At 34.7% G+C, this 21840-nt stretch overlaps 3 protein-coding genes across 3 annotated transcripts; 1 reads left to right on the top strand and 2 right to left on the bottom strand.

The window, feature by feature from the left end:
- Positions 1 to 2297: 2297 nt before the first annotated feature.
- Positions 2298 to 3236, bottom strand: E(spl)m7-HLH (Enhancer of split m7, helix-loop-helix). Its single transcript, XM_065515776.1, is given in 2 exon segments — positions 2298 to 2937; positions 2940 to 3236. Coding segments are annotated over 2 exon segments (591 nt in total). The 3' UTR covers positions 2298 to 2643.
- Positions 3237 to 18520: 15284 nt separating this feature from the next.
- On the bottom strand, positions 18521 to 19261 carry LOC135963789 (enhancer of split m5 protein-like). Its single transcript, XM_065515774.1, has one exon. It carries the CDS (start codon positions 19259 to 19261, stop codon positions 18731 to 18733), a length of 531 nt encoding a protein of 176 aa, XP_065371846.1. The 3' UTR covers positions 18521 to 18730.
- A 1655-nt stretch (positions 19262 to 20916) lies between these two features.
- Positions 20917 to 21467, top strand: E(spl)m5-HLH (Enhancer of split m5, helix-loop-helix). Its single transcript, XM_065515773.1, has one exon. The coding sequence runs from the start codon at positions 20927 to 20929 to the stop codon at positions 21464 to 21466; it is 540 nt and encodes a 179-aa protein (XP_065371845.1). The 5' UTR covers positions 20917 to 20926; the 3' UTR covers position 21467.
- The last annotated feature ends 373 nt before the right edge of the window (positions 21468 to 21840 follow it).

The following is a 21840-nucleotide window of genomic DNA, read 5'->3' as shown; positions in this document are numbered from 1 at the left end:
TAGCATTTAGTTATTAGCATTGTTTGTAAGTATGGAAAATGTTTATATGTTTAAGCTGCTAACATTGACATTGTAAGCCCTAGAATTCGAGTATTCTAGAGCTTTGTCCGTTAAGAACAATCGAGGCTACTCGAATGAACATCAACTGTCTTGTACATTATAAAGTGTAATTTAAGTGTGTGCATTATAAATGTGTGTATTAAAATATAGTGACTATTTAAACTGCTGTTGTTGTATATTTTAATATATAAAGAGTTGTTGCAATTTTTGCTTTTATTTGCAATCAAAAGTATCCGGTTTTTTAAACGAAAAAAACCACCGTTTTTAAAAGGTAAAAATGTAACTATATCCTTCTTAAAGTTTGTTTATCAGATCTCTTGGGACATTATTTGCAATCAAAAGTATCCGGTTTTTCAAAGGAAATAAACCACCATTTTTAAAAGGTAAAAACGGAACAATATCCTTCTTAAAGTTTGTTTATCAGATCTGTTGCGACATTTCAAAGTGATCTAGAACTCATCGAAGAACAAAGATTATCCTTGAGGATCAAAGAATCGTTACTACATTAAGACTGGATAGATTTGATGGTTCACTGCATGCAAACAATTATGTCGAGTCAATATGACTACGCTTGGATATTACCACGACACTCAATAAGATCAAGACTATGTATGCTACTCTGACGTGTCTAATAAAGTCAAATAGTCAAATAGTTCGTTCATATTGTTACGTTTTAACCTTTTCAAAACGTTTGGTTTATTTCCTTTAAATAAACCGGATACCTTTGATTGCAAATAAAAGCCGTTTAGTAGTTTGAAAATTGTAACAACTCTTTATTTATTTAAAATGTACAACAACAGAATTAAATAGTAATTCAGTGTTTTTTTATACACGTTTATTTACTTGAAAAACTCAACACACTTTAAGGCACTCAGTTGATGTTTATTCGAAAATCGTCTCTGATAAACTCACTCACGACTGCAACCTCTGCCACTATTTATAACACTGCCATCTGCACTCGAATATTCTAGATTGCTCTTTAACTGTCAAAGTTCGAATTCGAATACAGCGTTGCCAACTTACGATCAATGGTCAACTGAAAGCTTTTATTCAATGTTAATAATGCCCACAGATATGTTACAGTTTGCTATTACAGCACTGTTATTTGAAAGCATTATGCTACTTTTAAATCAGGCCTTAAAATCGTTATATTTGAATTCAAGTACAATTTCGCAACAATATTTTCAAAAAAGTTTCGAGTAATGCAAAGAAATCATTCTCACATTTTGTTTATATAAAAGTGATCTAGAACTGATCGATGAGCAAGTATTATTCTTGAGGATCGAAGAATCGTTACTACATTAACACTGGATTGATTTCATAGTTCATTGCACGCAAGTAGAGTCGATATTACTGCGTTTGGATAATACCACGACACTCAATGATATTAATACTATATTTGTTATACTGTGGTATCTAATAAGGTCAAACAGTCTAGTCCCAATACCTTAGATAGATCGTGCAGTATACGTTCGTTCAGGAGTCTGTGTCTTATTTCATTAAGATGAATAACTATTTCCTCATTTTCTTTCCATGGTCTCTGTAGCTGCAACAATTACAATTGAAACGCACTCTAAGTCTTAAAGATCGTCCAAAGATTTTGTCAACCTCGAAATTTCTTCCCGGATTCTAGTCAATAGTTCTGGTGTACGTTTGTCATTGTATTAGTTATTACCGCAGTGGCGACGGTATTCCAGCTAAATTTGTAGTATTCCATAAAAGTGTTTTTCATTTGATAATAGTTTATGCAGTTTTAAATCCAATTTGAAAAAAATCAGGTTTAAAATACTAAACAAAAATGTCCGTTATTTCAAATGTTTTACTACACTCAAATACCTGGCAACTCTTTGAATCTAAGTAGCAATGATTTACGTGTTTTTTTAAGTTAATGATATGTTTTTAATGTTTACACTTCATTTAGAAAAATCCGTTTTGAAATAAATTAAAAAAAATATCCGTTATTTCAAGTATTTCCGTTCAACACGAATACCTGGCAACTCCTCGAACCTAACAGAATCTCAGTAGCAATCATTTACCAATACCAATTAAATATAGATTTCCATCTTCTACCGCAAACGAGTACAATTTATTTTGATGAGCTTGTAATTACATGCCATCATTATTATATCCTTTTGCCATAATTGTGATAATTACAGCTTAAGCAAGAACTGAGAACTAGTTCTTATTTCCTGTTCCATGTAATTGTTTTGTAGTTAAGAAAAAATAAATAAAGACCATTTATATGTTTGTTTTTTATATATAATGAGTTATATTTTGTATAGTTTTTTTTTCTTCTTTTATACATACAAGTAATTGTATATCATTAATTATGATAAATTGAGTGAAATAATAATAATAAAAATCGCTACCCTATCACAGTTGGATTATGTAAAGCTACTACATGTGGAAAACAATAAAAAAATAAATCCTAATAATAGTTTAACAAATATTAAATTAATTATATAAAAAAAATAATAAAATCTTAAATACTAAACGAGATCGTTAATGTAATGGAAGAACTCAAGTGCACTACTGGTATTGGTTTGTTTTTTTTTATGCTGATGATGATAATTTTAGCACAATTTACCAAGGACGCCAGACTGGAGTAGAGGATACTTGTTGCAAAAGTCCCTGGGGTTGTGAAAGAGCAGGAGATGAACGTGAGTAATCACTATCGCTGGCATAACCACTGGATACTGGACTGTAGAGGCTAATTGATGAATGAGGAGTGGAGCAGGTTACTGATAGTGGGCTGTTGACAGCTGTGGGTATTTCTTGGGGAGCTTCCAATTGGCTGAGACGTAAACCCAAATGAGTCATAAGCTTAGTACCGAATTGTACATCAACCTTGGGTAAGGTGGCCATGCAGCGGGACGGGACACTTCATTTGCGGCTTGTATGTAACCGGAACGGAAACTTTGCTGAGCAGCTACATTGTTGTGGGCGATTTGCTCTTTTTGCTGCTTCAATTTGCGCAAATGTTGAACGGTTACTTCCAAGATGTCAGCCTTTTCAAATTTAACATTGTTTTCACTATTGCTTTGGAAACATTCGGCCATCAAGTCTTTCAAATCATCGAGACACTTGTTGATGCGAGCACGACGTTTGCGTTCCAATAAAGGTTTCATGACCTTACGGTATTGATAAGTTTTTGACATTTCGTATTTGGTTGCCATTTTTGTAAAAATTGTTTTTAAAAATATATAAAAATTTAAAGCGTTGAATTGAGTTGATGTTGATACTTAAACGTATGAACAGTGAATGATGTTGCATCACAGAGTACGACACGTTTATATAGCCACACGTGTCCCAGGACACACAAAAATTTACTCGTGCTCAACGCACGCTCTCTGCATGCAAGCTAAACACAAGATAAGAGAGCATAGTTTGTTATAGAGTACTTTGTTTAAGGAGACTAACTGATCCAGGTTCTTGTTGGTTTCACTAAATTTAGGGGTTGAAAAAGTACGTTACAAGTTTGGCTATAGTTCATGCTTTAAATTTTAAATGTTAATTGTTGTGCTGCATATAAGAAGTTGTGATGGTGATGATGGTATGGTGGTGGTTGTGTTGTTGGTAGACAGGTAGCAAATTATAAAAATTTCAAATCGTGGGAAACACTTTGCTAGTTAGTTTCCCACAATTTCCAATTTTTATTTATCTCGTGCATATGGGGTTGTTTTTAGTATGCAATGAAGCACATTCTTCTTTTAGGATCGTCGTATCCTTTTTGTGTTACTGATAGTGCAACCAACATACACAAAGTGTACAGTGGGTAAAAACATGACAAGTTCTCGCACATGCGAGAGTAGGGATTTTTGTATTTTTAGGCTGTCAACTTGATTTGGAATTTTCGGGTAATAGAGGAAAAAAGTGTTATAGAAAACAAATGAATTGAACTGATGCTGATACTATGAAGGAGGCTTTTTGTGTAGTATTGATGATATTTCTGATCCTTAATATTATTGAAGATTAATTCATCAATGACCTTGGTGAGGAAATTTCGGTTACTTAAGGAAGGAAGTGTTATTAGCTCTGCTGGTTTTTCAGTCTGGGTCCGCAACCCTGATGGGCGATTTCACCCCAAGTCTTTGTAATAAAGCACTTTTCTCCCAAAGTTTCTTTAAAATCCTACTACACAATATTGCCCCTAGTTAGATGCTACAAACAAAATCCATTTTTTTCTTACACTAGTGCCACTGTAACACTGATGGCACACTCAGTGTCAAATGGTGAGTGAGAAGATTAAAAACACAACTGAAACAAAGTGTAGTTTTAACAAAACCAACAACAACAACAACATTACTAATAACTACCACCTGCCCTTTCTTCAAAAAATGTTGAACGTTGAATATTGCTTCTGTTGAGCATTACAAACTCAAGTCTGACTTTAAGTTTGACAGTTACACTAGACCCAACAACTGACTGGCTGACAGACAGACAGACTAACAGTCAGTGTGTATGGTTTAAACGACGACTTGATTAACAACTCTACTACGTCTTCTTTCATTGAGAGTTCGGAGTGTGAGAAAATTTTCTTGGTTGCAGCTGTTGGTGTCATTTTAGGTTGCTGTGAATGTTTCTGTTTATTTTGTTGCTGCTGCTATTATTGGTGTTGTTTTTATTTGGCTTTTGTTTTTGTCGAGTTTCTTGTTGGGGTTTTTTTTTATACACGGTTGGTGTGTGATTCGCTCGTGTTGCAAGAACATCATAAACACAACATTGGCTTAATTTAATAGGGCGAAGAGTTGATTGTTTAACACTTGATTAGAGAAACATACAAACGCACAGCAACAATAAAATAGGTATGATTTTATAAGAATCTACATGTATTAGATTGGACCCATAATGCTGATGGTCTAATAATGAAAATTAACCACTAATATTGAAGAAAATTTAAATAAATATGAGTCGAATTATCTAAGGTAATTAGGCGAATAAGCTACTGTTCTAGAATAATCTAGGAAAGTTCTAAATTGGGCAGCAGTACTTTAAAGTTTTCTTCGGGTTTACGTTTGGATATGCTCATATATGTGGTGTAAATGTTAAGGAAATTAGGTGGAGTCAAGTAACTAAAACTGACATTAAACTGAATTCATCCAACTATCCATCAATACAGATAAAACAACATGATATGTCATGTGTTAACATTGAGTCTTGCGATCTGGTCACATGATTTGTCCCATGACTTCAAGACGCTCCAACAAGATTGCTTTATACTTGAACAAATTCGAATACGCAAATATTGTTGTCATCTGTAATATTTCGACATTTAAGGTCATTTAGAAAAATGTGGAGCATAGGAATAAGAGAGTATGAGTAAGATGAAAGAACTCATTTGATGAGATCCCATCTACAATATTTCCACATAACACAAAAAGCTCGATATACAAATAGAGAAGTTATTGAAGGTGACAAAAGCAAATAGTTGCATTAAAAGTGGCAGGATGATGGCATCACTTTATCAAGGAATATTATCTTAGAATTGAAATTAAACTTGTTAAAAATGATTACGGAAAGAACTAGAAACTTAACATTGATGATAACCTTTTAAAACCAACAACTTTTAAAACCAACAATCATCAAAGCATCATGTGATGCAATCATTGCAATCATAAGAAAACTAAGAGGCCACAAATGGTGGTATTGAAATGAAATAATACAGGCATCGATGTTTATTTAAGGCTGTTTGATATTAGATTCAAGATCTCTTTAGTGTATTTCATGCTCAACCTCCGGTGCTTTGTCAAATATTAACTCGTTTCCATGACAATCGAAACTTGCTCCGGAACAACCGAGTCACATTCGTCCAATGATTGTCAACTCGAGGAAAAAGAAAAGGTGGTTCGCCTTTGTAGCTGAGAGCTGTAGTTTCTAAACGTACTAAACCTAAATAAACTGTCTTTCTATACGCAAAGTCAAGTCCAACATAAGACTTGAATTTCTATAATGCAGCTCTCTTGTAAAAGAACTCGTGAAAAAAGTTATGTCCAGAAAAATACTTGATTTTGTATAAAGCAACACTCTTTTAAAAGACCCGGTGCTTTGTAAAATCGCAACTACTTTCCATGACAATCGAAACTTGATCCGGAATGTCCAGAGTCATTATCAACTTTCGGGGATTGCTATCATCCCCTGTTACAGAAACAACAACAAATCCGACCAAATTTGTCAGTGAAAGACTCCTGAGACAGTCCGTAGTCATAAGAGTCGAGTTTAACAACGTACTTCAGTCTGCATTCCTGCATAATGAGGCAGTCGTAATGGAGATGTTGAACCTTCTGTGGAGATTTTGAAACTTCTGCATTTTAATCGAATTCCTGTTAAAAGCCAGGAGAGTCCTGTCCCTTACCCAAGCCAACTAGAGACAGAGAAGTTTGGATATCTTGGTAATCGAAGATCTCCTGTCGCTTACCCGAGCCAAAGAGGGACAGAGAAGTTAGGATATCTTGGTAATCGAAGATCTCATGTCCCTTACTCGAGCCAATTGCCAGGCTTTTGGGTGACCGATCCTTTAGTACACTCTCCGGGTTATCTGTAAAAGAACTAAGGTGACGTCTTTATCATTGAAAGCGGATGGTTGACAAGACCGGACATGCAAACTATACCTTTTAGGGACCCAGCAGCCATCCTATGATGGTCTGCGTTTTCGAATTCTTTGAATTCCTAAACCTTCTCCTCCTTCACTCTTTCATATACACTCTATTAACTCAATCTATAGATTTCGCTTTTCTTTAAACTTATTTTTCCCTCTTCTTTCTTTCTTACTTTCCGTTTTTCACTCTCCTTTCAGGTATCACAAAGGGAACGTTTATTGCACGAGACTAAGGTTTTGGACGGCTGCCTGAATACCATACCATATCCGAGCCAATGAGGGACAATGAAGTTTGGATATCATAATAATCGAAGATCTCCTATTTGAGTATAGAAATTTTAGATATTTAAAACGGATCTTTAGGATTCGAATGACACAATTAAAGAAAAAAACATTATAGATATCTAAAAACAATACGAAAATCAGGAGATTACTGGGCATGAATATTTCAGGACAGCTGAAGTAAAGAAAATACATCTAGGTAATGATCACATGGTTGATGAAAAGAGCTTTGCACTTCATCTGTCAATGTCACTCAGAAGCAATAGGAGTTGAGAGGAGTAAATCAATTTAGTATACAAAGTATACAAATATGATAAATCTGTAGTAATCGTTGACTTTCTGAGGAATAACTATGTAACACAAAGGTCTTCTAAACTCAATCATTTAACTGTGTGAATCTATTTCTAACTTTATCCAAATATTTTCGATCGTGGTTTAACTTTAATTTAAATTATTTGATTTGTGAGACAGCACTGTTGCATAACCAACGAACAAACGGGAATATTTCAATCCTAAATAAGAACTAGTTGTCCTTTTATTAATTTAAATAAAACTTCTTTAATTATTTAGTTTGATTTAATAATTTATTAATTTTAAATTTGATTAATTTGTAACGATTAAATAACATAAACTAATGCGGTTATTTGTTAAATAGTTTCAGTATTTTTCAATATTTTTCAATTTCAATACAAATTTTAAATGAATAACAATATTTTTTTGTTTATTTGCAGGTTAGTGGCTCTTTTGTTTAAATTATCAAAACATCAAAGGTAAAATTCTAAATTTTAATTACTTATTTAAATGTAGAACATATTTTGAATTATTTAAATATACTAAGTTAAGAATTAGTGTCACATAAAGTTGTAATAAATCTATTTAACTTCCAGAATCTTATTTAAGTTTTATAATACGTTTGTAATAAGAGCTGGTATACTTTCCATAGATTATACGCTCGATAACTGATTTATATCACACCTTCATAATGTTGTGATTTGATTTCATTCATTGGAAATCCAAAAAGAAGTTGTAATGTAGCGAATGTTTGATGAATAGTGGCTGACAAATCTTCTTTATCGATTGAAGTTCTCCAAATTTAAATTTTTCTTAGGAACTGCCGTAGAATTGTCATATGTAAGTAGACGTTAAATACATTTCGCAAATAGTAGTTTTAAAGATATTGGACAGTAAACCAATTCCGATGATTTCTCTCAATCCCTTGGATTAGATTAGATGCAGTTGTGTATTCTTGAACTTTATACTCCGGTTGATCCAAAGACTTTTGAAATTTCTTTCACAATTTGATCATGTTTTAAATGACGCTTTTGTAACGGTATAAACAAAGTTGAACTAAAGTCCATTAAGTAGTTGCCTATGAACCATTAAGCACTACAAGTAGATTGCATTAAGGACATTACATTTCAAATTCTCCACATTTTTCTTTAATGTTTCCTATATGTATGCAGCTCCTCCATCCTCATTTTCCATACTCGTGAATGTATTAAGCACATTACAGGCTTCGTAGCCAACTTTTTTATGAATGACCACCAACCAACCACTCTCTGGCTGAACAACATGGTGAATGGGAATGGTTTGTTGGTAAAAACCTGTTGTTGCATACTTTTACGCTAAAAATCATTTTCATTCACACATTTTCATTCATTTAAGACGACTGTTGTTGTGGAGTGTTGTTTACGTTTTAAGCAAAAAATATAAAGGGTCCTTGTGGTTAGAGTTCTGGTTCTTGTTGTAGATTCTCATGAAAACCTTAAACACTCATTCTTCAATGAACCTAAATACAGGCATTGGCTGGGCCAGAGTACATACATGCCAATGCATTCATTCAATGTGTATGAAAGTTAAAATCAGCAAAGCTATCACGTTGCATGCCACATTCCCAGTCCCAGTAAAATGAGCCAACTGTAGTCTCAATGGCCAGAACATATGGTTGCTGTTGCTGCTGTTTCTGTTTTTGCTGTGAAGCTTTCAATAGACGTTCGTTGGCCTGGTTTTGTTCTATCTCATTGGCAAAGGAACATTTGTTGTTTACTGGAAAATTATAAACACTTGTAGTATTATTATGGTTTTCTGTAGGTTTTGTATCCTTGCTTAGTATTTGCTTAAAGATTTTGCACACCGCAAATTTAAATTTCACCAAACAGCATTGAATATTTTCTTTTTCTGCAGACATTTTCTCCATATTTTCAGCAAACATTTTCGTTATTATTATTTATTTTGTCTTGGATGTTTTCACTTGCAACGTTTATCACTAACTGTGGTTTATCCTAGAGGAGTTGTGGTTTTTATAACGGTTGTCTCTAGTTAAAAATTTTAGTGCGTTTGCGCAGTTCAAAATCCTTTTGACAAAATTATGTATTTCAATTATTGTGGCACTTGTCGCTGTAGCCGCCGTTCAATGTTGTATTACACGTGCTTGATTTTAATGAACATGCACTTGTTGTAAGTGAATGATTGTGTTTCTTTGGGTCTTTTTGCAATATATGTACAACTTTAACGAAGTACTTTAGGAAAAAAACCTTCCCAGCCATCGTTGCAACACACGTTCATACACAATGCCAGACACACTCGCACACAACACTCCTCACCCCTATTTTGGCAACGCAATTGTTTTGTGTGCTTGGCCCTTAGGTTTTCTTTCTCATCACTGTACTCGTATCGTATCTCATGAACAACATTTTTAGGACTGAGAGCAAACAAATTAGGGCACACATGGTTTTTGTTAGGCAATAGTTGGTTCTAAAAAAGGATATTTGAGAAAATCTAAAGCAGATTCATTTAAGGTTGGGTTGTAATACCCACAAGAATATAGAAAACTTCTACCATAATCCAAACAAACCCAAGAATCTTGAGGTTCCTGCAGGAACCAACCAAATTAGTAAACGACAAATATAAAACTGTCACTATTGCTAAGCATTTTCATATATATTCCTGTAGATAGGAAGCTTTTTAACTGATTTGTATTCTTCCTTAACTTACAGTTACGTAGGAAATCTATGTATGTCCATTCAATCGTAGTGCCTACGAGAAGTGCAATTAAATCTATTCTGGTTTGGTAATCCAATTTTAGGAATATGGGTAGCAAATCATGCATTAGTTTTGTCCAAAACCGATCCATTTTCCTTCTATCTCCCTCCTATGAGTCAGGCCAGAGAATGAATGCAGTGTATTAAATACTTCACCACGAAAGGACGGAATATCCACGATTGTTGTCTCCAAATCCACTCTTGAGATCCACTACGCAGCTACGTTAGTATCCCAAATTTCCACTGGTATGGTCTGAGAGACACATGATATATTGTCAATATAGGGTCTTCTTCACTCCTTTCGCCTACCAATTTTCAGGATGACGTTGTCCTGGAGCGCTTAAGTGAAGACCTATCGTAGACCAACTATATTTTCTCTCATCGATATCGTTTCACAATTCAATCAAAATGGATATCACTCAATATGGGTACCAAATCATGCATTAGTTTTATCCAAATCCAATCCGTTTTCCTTCTATCTCCCTCCTTTGAGTCAGGCCATAGAATGAATGCAGTGTATTAGTTTTGTCCAAAGACGTCCCGTATCACGTGACTGTCAAGTGAGACTGACAGTTTAGTCTGAGAGATAATTGGAAGTTTCTTCGACATCACTTCTTACGTCTCCCAATTTCAAGAAAGACTTGGTAAAGCTCCTCTAAAGTTTGGAATGAAGAAATATAATATATATTTCGCTTCATCGATCTTGGTTAACAATACAACCAAACGAAATGTGGATATCATTACGTGCGTTAGTTTTGACCAAAGACAATCCACTTATTGTACATCTGTTAATTTATTCCCCCGAGTACCCTTCTCTCCTGGAAGATATATGTCTTAGACGGACTGCAGAATGAGTATTTCTCCAGTTAGGTATTGGGAGCCTTGATTGCTTTAAGAATATCCACATGAATTAACAGTTCCTAGATCCTCAGTGCAGCTACATTAGTAGCCTACTGTATTGTGCAGTCTGAGGGATACTAGGACATCTGGTCCTGGTCCGCTCTAATGAGAACTGGATTATCGATATCGATCCCAATTTCAAGGAAGACTTGGTAAAAATCCTCTAAAGTGAGGACTGAAGAAATATAAGATAGAACACAAGTTTTAATCGTTGGCCAACGATATTTCATTCCGTGCATTAGTTTTGACCAAAGACGAACCACTTATTGTGCAACTGTCAATTTATTCACCCAAGTACCTTCCACTCCTGGTAGATTGAAGTCTTAGAAGGACCGTATAATGAGTATTTCTTCAGTTAGGTATTGGGAGCCTTGATTGCTTTAAGAATATCCACATGAATTAACAGTTCCTAGATCCTCAGCGCAGCTACATCACTACCCTACTGTATTGTGCAGTCTGAGGGATACTAGGACGTCTGATCCGCTCAAATGAGAACTGGATTATCGATATCGATCCCAGTTTCAAGGAAGACTTAGTAAAGTTCCTCTAAAGTGAGGACTGAAGAAATATAAGATAGAACACAATTTTTAATCGTTGAACAACCATATTTCATTCCGTGCATTAATTTTGACCAAAGACAATCCACTTATTATGCGCCTGTCAATTTATTCACCCAAGTACCTTCCACTCCTGGTAGATTGAAGTCTTAGAAGGACCGTATAATGAGTATTTCTTCAGTTAGGTATTGGGAGCCTTGATTGCTTTAAGATTATCCACGTGAATTAACAGTTCCTAGATCCTCAGCGCAGCTACATCAGTAGCCTACTGTATTGTGCAGTCTGAGGGATACTAGGACGTCTAGTCCTGGTCCACTCTAATAAGAACTGGACTATCGATATCGAAGGACAATTCAACCAAACTAAATGTGGATACCATTCCGTTTCCTATTTATCATGTGTCTGTCATCTTACTCACCCGAATACCCTTCTTTCCTGTAGGGTTGTCGACTTAGCCGAGCTGGAGAATGAAGTTTCACCAATTAGGACCAAAGATCCTTGATTGTTATAAAAATTTCCACGTAGATATCAATGGCCGACTTCTCCAAATTTCGTTTTTACTGTCTGAGAGATACTTAATACATTTTTAATACACTAGGATCTTCGACCTCACTCCTTTACAGGATGTTTTAGTCGTGGTCCGCTAAAATAAGGACTGGATAAATTAAGATATACTACAAGTGTTATTCGTAAACCAACTATATTCCGTTGCATCGATTTCGGTGGACATTCCGAAATGTGGATGTCCAAAAACGATCCGATTATTACGCGTCTGTCAATTTACTTAACAGAATACCCTCAATTCCTGAACTTCTTATACGAGTCGGAGAATGAAGATTTCAAATCCAGTTACCACATCCTCTTTCAGCTGTGCAGTCTGAAGGAGACTTAATACATTTTCTATGCCCTAGTTTGAGCGACCTCACTCCTTAGCTGTGTAGTTTTATCTACTTCATTATGTTTACTTTAATTTTACTCCTATTACTTGCTTACCACACCCTGCTGCTATTTAAACACAGTCTATGTCGACGTCTGTCGTTCGAACGTTCGCACACACATACACACGCACAAACTTACAATAAACACATTTATAATTCTTCTTTTTTTTCCACTGATGAGCAGTTGCAGTTCCCATGGTAAAGAAGTGTGTTGAATGTACGAGTAGAAAGAATCATCATACTTAATAATAATAATCGTTGTATCGTAACGTAAATTTGTTGAGAATATTTTTATCCCACGGTCTTTAAGTGGAGGTGACAGATGTTCACAGTTCTTGTTCGCAGTAGACCAGGGCAGCAGAGTAAAATAAACTCTCATACTCAACTCGTATTCGTACGTATGTTATTGCTGCTTCTGTTTTATATGCTGTGGTTGTTGTGTGCTGTGTTGTGTTGTGTTTTTACCAACATAATTTTTATAATAGTTGTTGCAAATATGTGTAATTAATTAAGAAAAAAATGTTAAATACAAAGCTAGCTAGCCAGCCAGCTAGCGAGTAAGTGTGTGAGGCAGAGAAGAGGTTGTTGGCCAGTGAGTGCTGTGTTTGCTCCATTATGAATGAATTTTGTATTGATTGCTGTGCTGTATCAGGTGCTTGCTGTTTGCTGACTGCAGTACTCATACGTCGCGTTGCATAAAACTTTAATGTAGTCACGTGTGGGCCACACTTTTTTTTAGAGTTTTTCGGTGAGTTTCAAATGGTGTGAGGCGCACACACGTTGGCAACCCACCGCTCTAATTTGTTCATATTCACTAAAAATTATTAATTTAAATTTTTAATCATTGCCAGACACGTGCTTGAATTTGGTTTTTCTTGATTAATCATTTTAAATGAAAATGCTTAAAGAAAACTTTAGAAATTTCTGATTGTTTTTAGATTGATTTTATGGATATGGAAAATTTTGGGTTGGGGGAGGGAGATATTATGATTTTGGGGAGGGTCTAGAAACAATAGGATTCTTGTTCTAAGCTACTATTTTCATTAAAGTAATGAAATTGTTACAGATTTGTACTGTTCGTGGGCATGTTAAGATAGATAGTCATTGACATTCAAGCTGCCATTAAGTATATAGACGAAACTGTAAGGTCTCAAACTATGTTTGGGACATTGAGATCATTTGGATTATGGTATGCCGATAGACTAGATGATAATTTGTTGGACTGTCAGTATGAGGGTTCAATTCCCGCCAAATACTCTGGGTGTTTTCTGGAGACAAGCCAAATGGCTTCGCTGTTTGTGTTTGTTTTAAAAGATAAACGAATAGTTTAACAAGATATCCAGCTATCATCGCCATTTACAAGCAGCCTTCATAAAAAACAAAACCATATTTAAAAATTAAATTAAGAAAAAGTTGTGAATAATTTGTCACCAGAACAACAACAGTTTTTTGACGATGATTCATCCAAATCACAGAAAATCCTGATAATCAATAGACCAGTTCTAAAATATCATTTCAGGTCATACTGAATTTGAAACATATATCGAAGATTTGTCCTTTTGAGCGTTGAGGAAAACGAGATGTTGGATCTACTCTCAACTTTGTGTAAGAAATTTATAGATTTTTATCTTCCAACGATTGCTTTTTTTAAAGCAAGTAATCGTTAGTTTTACAGAACAGGCCGAAACGTAATGACAATGATAGAAAAATAAATCAGTCATTATCCTAAAAAACAAGCTGAAATATAACTTCACCTTACTTCAAAACTATTTGTTTTACTCTTGATATAATTCCAAAAGTAGATGCTTCAAAGCGTCGAATTTCACGATGTTTCAGTATCAAATTGAATTGGTGGTTTAAGGCGCGTGGAAATTCTCATTCAAATTAATTCATTGTTAGCCAATGGCTTATTGCGATGACCGTAGAATGCAAAAGTCTATATCCACTGCAATTATATCAGTTAGATTTCGAAGCCAGGCAGACCTTTTCCCACAAAGTATACAGAGGTGTCACGAGTCAGAAGATAAATAAGCTTTTCAGAACTGTATTTTGTTTATATTTTGGGCTGCATGTAACACAAAGCGATTTACTTTAACACACAACAAGTTACGCACCAAAAATTATTATACCTTTCTCATACCATGAGAATCTAAAATCAGTTTCCAATGATTTTAGATTCTTTGAAACGTCAAAATTGTCTCCTTTGTATACTTTGTGTCTTAACTTTATTTCTGCATAAACATTAATGCGTTGTTTAATTGTTAATATTTCCAGGAGTGAAATTGCCAAACTCTTGATATGTCAAATCTAAAAGCAAATGTTAACAATCATGTAATGTTAAGTAATTCAAATTCATTCCAAAGCATTGGAAATTCCTTTCTAATACATAATTATATTTGAAAGAGAAATCAAAGCCGAGTTAAATTATAATTAAGAGGAGTCCACTCCTTCGTTTAACTAGCCGCTAATACGAACATTACGGTAAGTGTTCAATTAAACTAGCTACATTATAAATAATACAAAGAATCAACAAAACGACATATTGTGTAACGATCTGTCAAATGATCTCTTAGATATAGCAGTCATAGAGCAACATAGAGCGGAAACTATAAAAAAACTCAAATGAAAAAATTGTTCAAAATAATCACACATACGAGTGTTGTTTTTGTTTTCACATAGTTTTTTCTACTAATACATTCTCACCACTTAGGTTTCTGACAACTGAGTTAGGTCTTTGATAGGAGAGTTTCCGCTCTATGTCTATTCTCTATGATTGCAGTCCCAACAGGGATTTAAAAAGGTGTTGGATATCAATATTAAATGAAAATCTGTTTCACTCTCAATAGAACTGTGTGGTTACGAATTTAAATGGAGTGTTCCCAAATGTAACGGTCATAACATGAATGAATAGTTGAATAAAAAGGATTATTATGGTTAAATGAGGGTAAATTTAGTTCTATTTGGAAGTGAAATCTAGGGATACTTAAGCTTAGAATGATTTGCATTGATTATCTTCAAATCCGGCTAATAATAAGCCAACTTTATGCAGCACTTGCGAGAAGCAATCAATAAAATGGAATTTGTCTGTGATTGGTGATAGGACAATATGAGATACAATGAATAATAATATTATGTTTTTTGCAAAAATATTGTGTGATATTCAATAATAAACCTATGGAGAATTTGTGGAAGACTTTGAAAGTTACTTTCAAGTGAGGACTGAAGAAATATAAGATATAATACAAGTATTAATCGTGTACCGCATTCATCGATCCTGGTTAACAATCCAACCAAACGAAATGTGGATATCATTCTGTGCATTAGTTTTGACCAAAGACGATATGTTTATTATGCATCTGTCAATTTATATATTCGAACACTCTCCATTCCTGGACGATTGCCATTTTAGCCGGACCGTAGAATGAGTATTTCTCCAGTTAGGTACTGGGAGTTAATTATTTGAAACGTTCTTGCTCCATGGCTTATCGTTTTGCAGTGAATCTTATTAATTTCTTGATCACTGTAATACTTAAAGCTTTGTTCAATCAGGTTAGTTCAGTGACCTGTCACAGAGTATCTGAATATTTTAAATTTTCCTATCCTACGAAGACGTCATTTTAAAGTGTCAGGTCGCCTTCATTTAAAGTATTACAACTAGAACTTGCCGCTATTTCTGAGAAAACAACCAGAGAACAAATTATTACTGAGTTAATTTAAATATTTCTATTGATGCTTTTACTTTATTGTAATAGTGTTACAATATTGAATATTAGACATTTTATATATTGGGTGTATGACTTATAAATGAGGGATTTTTTTAACATTTTAGCTTTTGTTTTGAAACATTTGTACTACAATATAAATTTATTTAAAGCATTGGCTATTGTTAGCTATGATCTTTCCCATCTTTCTGGCAACATATTGATTTCGAGGCAAAAGAACTGCTCATTTTTTGAGGCCTAGAACGAATTAAGCCAATATCGCATACTCTATTCCAAAGTGAAGCATATCCCAGAGGGAGCATTCTGCTTTGATCGAAACAAATAGTAGTTGGACGGAGCAAGGTCTGGACTATAAAGCGGCTGAGCTAAAAATTCCAAACCACTTCATTCTAAATACTTTTTAACAGGTATTGCAACATGTGTTCGAGTATTGTCATGATGGAATATTACGGTTTCATATCTGGCCGCATTTTCTGGGCATTTTTCGGGCAATAATCGCTTCAAACGAATCTTTTTCAATTGAATCGATTCATATTCCCTGTGATGGTCTGGTCGGATTTTAGCAGCTGATAACATATAGGTCCCTTTTGTTCCCACCAAATACAGAGAATTTCCTCAGCTTCATGGATATTTGGCTTTGGTGTTGGCAGGTTGGCTGGGCATTACATACGATCTCTTATACTTCGGGTTATCGAAAGGGATCCTTTTTTCATCGCAAGTCATGATTCAGTGCAAAAATGATTTTCTTTCAAGGTCACTCGGTTTCAATTCTTATGGTATCCAATTTCCCTGCTTTTGGATGAATGCTTTGAAACTTTTTAAAATTGTTGATTGTGAAGCTCCCAATCTTTATGGAATAATGCCTCCAATTCTTGGTCTTCCAACTTGGCTGGCCTGGTAGATTTTTGTCTTCCGCACAAAGCATCTCTCGCATATTGAACCCGATGGAACACAAAGATTATGGTGATCTTTGGTGATCAATCGGTGTACTTCAGCGTCACTTTTTTTCAATTAAAAAAGTAAAACAAAACTTCCCGCATATGACACAAAATTCAACATTTTCGAAGGAAAAAGAAACTTTGTTGTTCAATATTTTCAATAACTAAGTGAGAATAAATGACAGATATATACCCTGAAAAATGCCAAGTAATTTCTTTGTTTAAAGGTTACGAGTATATAGCTATTTCTTGCTCAATCCTATACAAGTCCAATTGAAATTTTTTTCTGATATTTTATAATCCAGCAAATACTAATACGAGATTTGCCTGATGACTTTTTTTCTGACTTTAAGTCATGGCATTATTAGTTTGTTGGCAAGAGAACTTACTCCAGCAATTCAAAAACAAGTAAGGGAGTATGGTCGGTCAAGCCCGACCATATAATACCCTACACTAAGTAAAAGAGCAAAAACATTTTTCTTTTAAAATTTCAATAATTTATACTTTTGAGTGATTTTCGTAAGTGGGCCTTATATGGGGGCTATGACCAATTATGGACCGATCACCATGAAATTAGGTCGTGTGATTTATGTCTATATTAAAGTTAACTATGTTGAATTGTGTGTGTATACCAACATTTTTAAGCGATTTATGCACTTTAAAGTGAATTTCGGAATCGGTTCTATATGGGAGCTATGACTAATTATGGACCGATTGTAACATAAATTGGTGACATGAATTTTGTGTATATAAAACTTATTTGGAGTGAAATTTGTGTAGATACATATATAAATTAAACATTTATGACCGATAAAGTCCAATTTCGGGGGGACATTTGTATGGGGGCTAGGTGAAATAATGGACCTATTTCAGCCAGTTTCAATAGGCTTGGTCCTTGAGCCAAAAAAGTAATATGTACCATCGAAATATCTTCAAAATTACGACCTGTACTCTGCGCACAACGTTTACATGGACAACCAGCCAGCCAGCCGACCAGACGGACGGACGGATTCTAAGTCGATCGCTATACTTTAAGGTGGGTGTTAGACTAATATTTTTGGGCGTTACAAACATCTGCACAAACGCATTATACCCTACACCACCATGGTGGGGAGGGTATAATGAATCTCGTAAAACTTAAATTGCAAAGAAAAATTTTAAGATGAACTGAAACATTGTGAATGTTGAACTTACAAACTTTTTTCAAATTTGCAGTTTCCCTAAGCACTGGATTTCCGAAACAATGGTATATCTCCCACCACTGAATTCAGCGTACCCGAATTAGTTTAAGCCGATGGGTGCCCCTCTTGACAGAAAAAATGTTAGATCATAAGTAATATTTTCAAAATATTTTGAACATTTCTTTGGATTAAAGTTGTCTATCGAAGTCAAAGTGTTTTTTTCTACAATTCTGTGGATTGAATCCAACAGTATCTTAAAAACTTTTATCTGAAAATTTAGAAATTTAAATAAAAAGACAAGAGAAATTTTTGTTTTTTAAATTATATTTGTATATTTTTGTTTGTGTTTTTTTTTTCTTAAAAATTATTAAAGCTTTTGTTTAAAAACTATCAGTTCTTTTTTGTTTGTTAAACTTAAAACTAAATTGGTTATCACAGTTAGAAATATATCGCAGTTGAGTTGATTTCAATTAAAGCTGAGGCATTTTTGTTAATTCTATAGCAGTATAAAATAAACTACCAAGGACGCCATACAGGAGCAGCAACAGCGGGTGAAGACATGGAACTATCTTCATCGCATTCATCACTGTGATAACCGGAAGAAGCAGGACTCATGGGAGCAGAGCTGGCGATTTGTTGTTGTTGATCTTGTTCAGCGGATGTTTGCAATTTCAGCAAACGATTGTATTCACCGCCCAAATGTACCATAACAGATTTGCCAACATGAACATTCATGCCGGGAGTGGCGGCCATAACACGTGATACCTCGTTGACGGCATTCATGTAGCCATGACGGAATGAATCCATAGGTATGACGGCGGGAACTTTTGGTTTCTTAACTTCTTTTTTGATAAAAGTCAAAGCACATTCTAGCATCTCAGCTTTATCCATGCGTAAGATGGCATCGTTGCCTTGAAATTCAGCCACCAATTCTTTGAGTTGATCCAAACACTTGTTCATGCGTGCACGACGTTGACGCTCCAACATTGGTTTCTTAACTTTCAAGTAGTGTTGGGTTTTTGAGACGTATTCCATTTGAGGTGCCATTTTTAAAGAGTTTTTAATTTTTTGTTACTTTTTTTAAAAGTAGATGTTTACAAGTTGTTGGTTGTAGTGAGAATGAATGCAGGTTAGTTGTGCAGCCGGTTTATATAGCCGGCCAAGTTGATTGGATTTTCCACAACAACCCCTATAATGAGAGTGTGCATGGTGCATGCAAGAGAACGTGAGCGCTAGTAAGTGAGAGAGAGAGTATCTGACTGTATGCTATAAGCGTGCTAAGCATACATAGAGTTTTGTACTCGTATGATTCTTATTTGATTTGATATGTTTTAAGGAAGACTCATACATTATATTCCCTTTAGCTAGGCTTGCTTTTCAGTATAAAGAAGCTTGATTTTTTTCTGTTTGTAAAACTTACTCGTACTCAGTTTTCTTGAATTAATATTCCAGACATCAAGTTTTATAATATTTACTCCATGTGTTTCTTATAACTTGCTTAAAGAGTTTGTGTGTTTGCAGAGAGAAAAACTTTTGAAAAGAGCAGAGAACGAATCGGTGGCAAATGAGTATCTGTAGAATACGCGTAATGTAGTAGTTTATTATGCACACGCCATCCAACAACTTTGGGTTAAGCTCGTGTCTGAATGCACACAGTAGAGTAGAGGCAGCAAAAGCATCAAAACTAACCACCACCATCATCACCATCAATAAGCCACATATACTCGTTGGAATATTTATTTATTTATACGAGCATAAACATTTTATGAAGCTCTAATAAGAGTCAGTTGCTTGGCTGTTTGGTTGCTTGTAGCAGGAATGAAGCATAAGCAACAAAAAAAAAATATAGGCAGGTGTTCTCATCGCGTGGGAAACGCACGACAAAATTGGTTCTCACGATTTTGAAAACCAACCAACTCAAAAGACAGACGGAAACTTAAGTATGTTGTATGGCTATCATACCATACGACCATAAGATACGATATCAACAACAACAACTACAACTCTACTGCAATCTGTTAATGGTAATCTAAACTGACATACACTAATATGAGAGGAGAGGCCAGGAGACAAACAGACAGACAGCCAGCCAGTCAAATCGACTTACTTACATTCATATTCATATAATGCATTAAAATGCTGGCTCACAAATAACTATGCACAGCCCAGCACACAGTCATTGAATTTGTGTTATGACAGGATTTTTTTTGTAAGAAAATTTTTCTGATTACAAACCTTAAGACATAATTTCTTTTATATTTTTTTAAACTATACAAAACTAACCAATTTATCCAAGACATCCTTTTTCCTTTCCAAAAAAAAAAGAAGAAAATTTTTCATTTCGAAAAATTTTCCCATAGGATTGAATAATAGTTAGTAATTTATTACAACAAAAGGATAGAAATTTTCTTTTAAAAAATTTCTCTAGCATTTAACACAGATTGTTTTGAAACTACCTGCGTCTGATAACAATGCAGACTAGAAAACTACGTTCCCACACTTTGAGTTTCCTTTACAATTTAAAGAAAACACCAACAAAATCTTATCCTTAAAACCTGCCTTACTCTCCCGGAGTTTGTGAGATGCTCAGCTATAAAAGCCTCAAACTCTCAGCAGAACAGCATCATTCTCATTTCATCTTTCCTCATAACAACATCTCAAGTAATTTTTACTTACACACACAACTCAACAATTCAAAAAGAAAGAAGAAAAATGGCTCCTCAAACAGAATTCGTTTCAAAAACACAACACTACTTGAAAGTGAAAAAACCCATGTTGGAACGTCAACGTCGTGCACGCATGAACAAGTGCCTAGACTCACTCAAAGAACTAATCGCTGAATTTCAAGGCAATGATGCCATTTTACGCATGGACAAAGCTGAGATGCTGGAATCTGCTTTGGAATTTATGAAAGTGGAGTGCAAGAAACCCCTACAACCCATTACAAAAGCTGCTGTTGCACCCATCGATTCATTCCGCAATGGTTACATGAATGCTGTCAATGAAGTATCACGTGTTATGGCTGGCACCCCGGGCATGAGCGTTAACATGGGCAAATCTGTTATGACTCATTTGGGCTCAGAATTCAATCGTCTTTTGCAAACACAACAAGTGCCACAAATCAATACATCCTCATCGGCTAGCAGCAAAGCACCTTTAAGTCCTGCTTCATCTGGTTATTGCAGTGATACTGAAGATCGCCAATCGTTGGCTTCACCCGCTCCCGCCCAAAGCATGTGGCGTCCTTGGTAATTCATCACCTATTTACAAATTTAAATAGTTAATTGTAACTGCAGCTTTAATCGATTCATCAATCGTCTTCCTAACTACAAACTCTTTATGGGTTACTCCTGTGATAGATCAGCTTTATATAGTAAGTATTTTAATCTATTTTTAAGTATTTTAATTTTATACAAGTTTTAAATAATTGTAATTGTTTATATGTAATTCAAAAGAAATTAAAAAAAACACAAACGCTTTAAATTGTTAATAGCTTAAGTATGTAGATTTAAGAACGTTTAAAAAAGAAAATAATAACACAAAACAAATTTCAAATTTAAACAAACTGCATTTTCAATACCCTTAAAACAACAAATTTTCACAATTTCAGCTATTTCTCTGCCTAA

This window comes from Calliphora vicina, chromosome 1, assembly GCF_958450345.1.
Source record: "Calliphora vicina chromosome 1, idCalVici1.1, whole genome shotgun sequence".
Taxonomy (NCBI): domain Eukaryota; kingdom Metazoa; phylum Arthropoda; class Insecta; order Diptera; family Calliphoridae; genus Calliphora; species Calliphora vicina.
This window is presented reverse-complemented; position numbering and strand designations above follow the sequence as displayed.

Bases quoted from the DNA above. Each gene is read 5' to 3' on its own strand.
- LOC135963789 (XM_065515774.1), bottom strand. From the start codon at position 19,261: ATGGCACCTCAAATGGAATACGTCTCAAAAACCCAACACTACTTGAAA.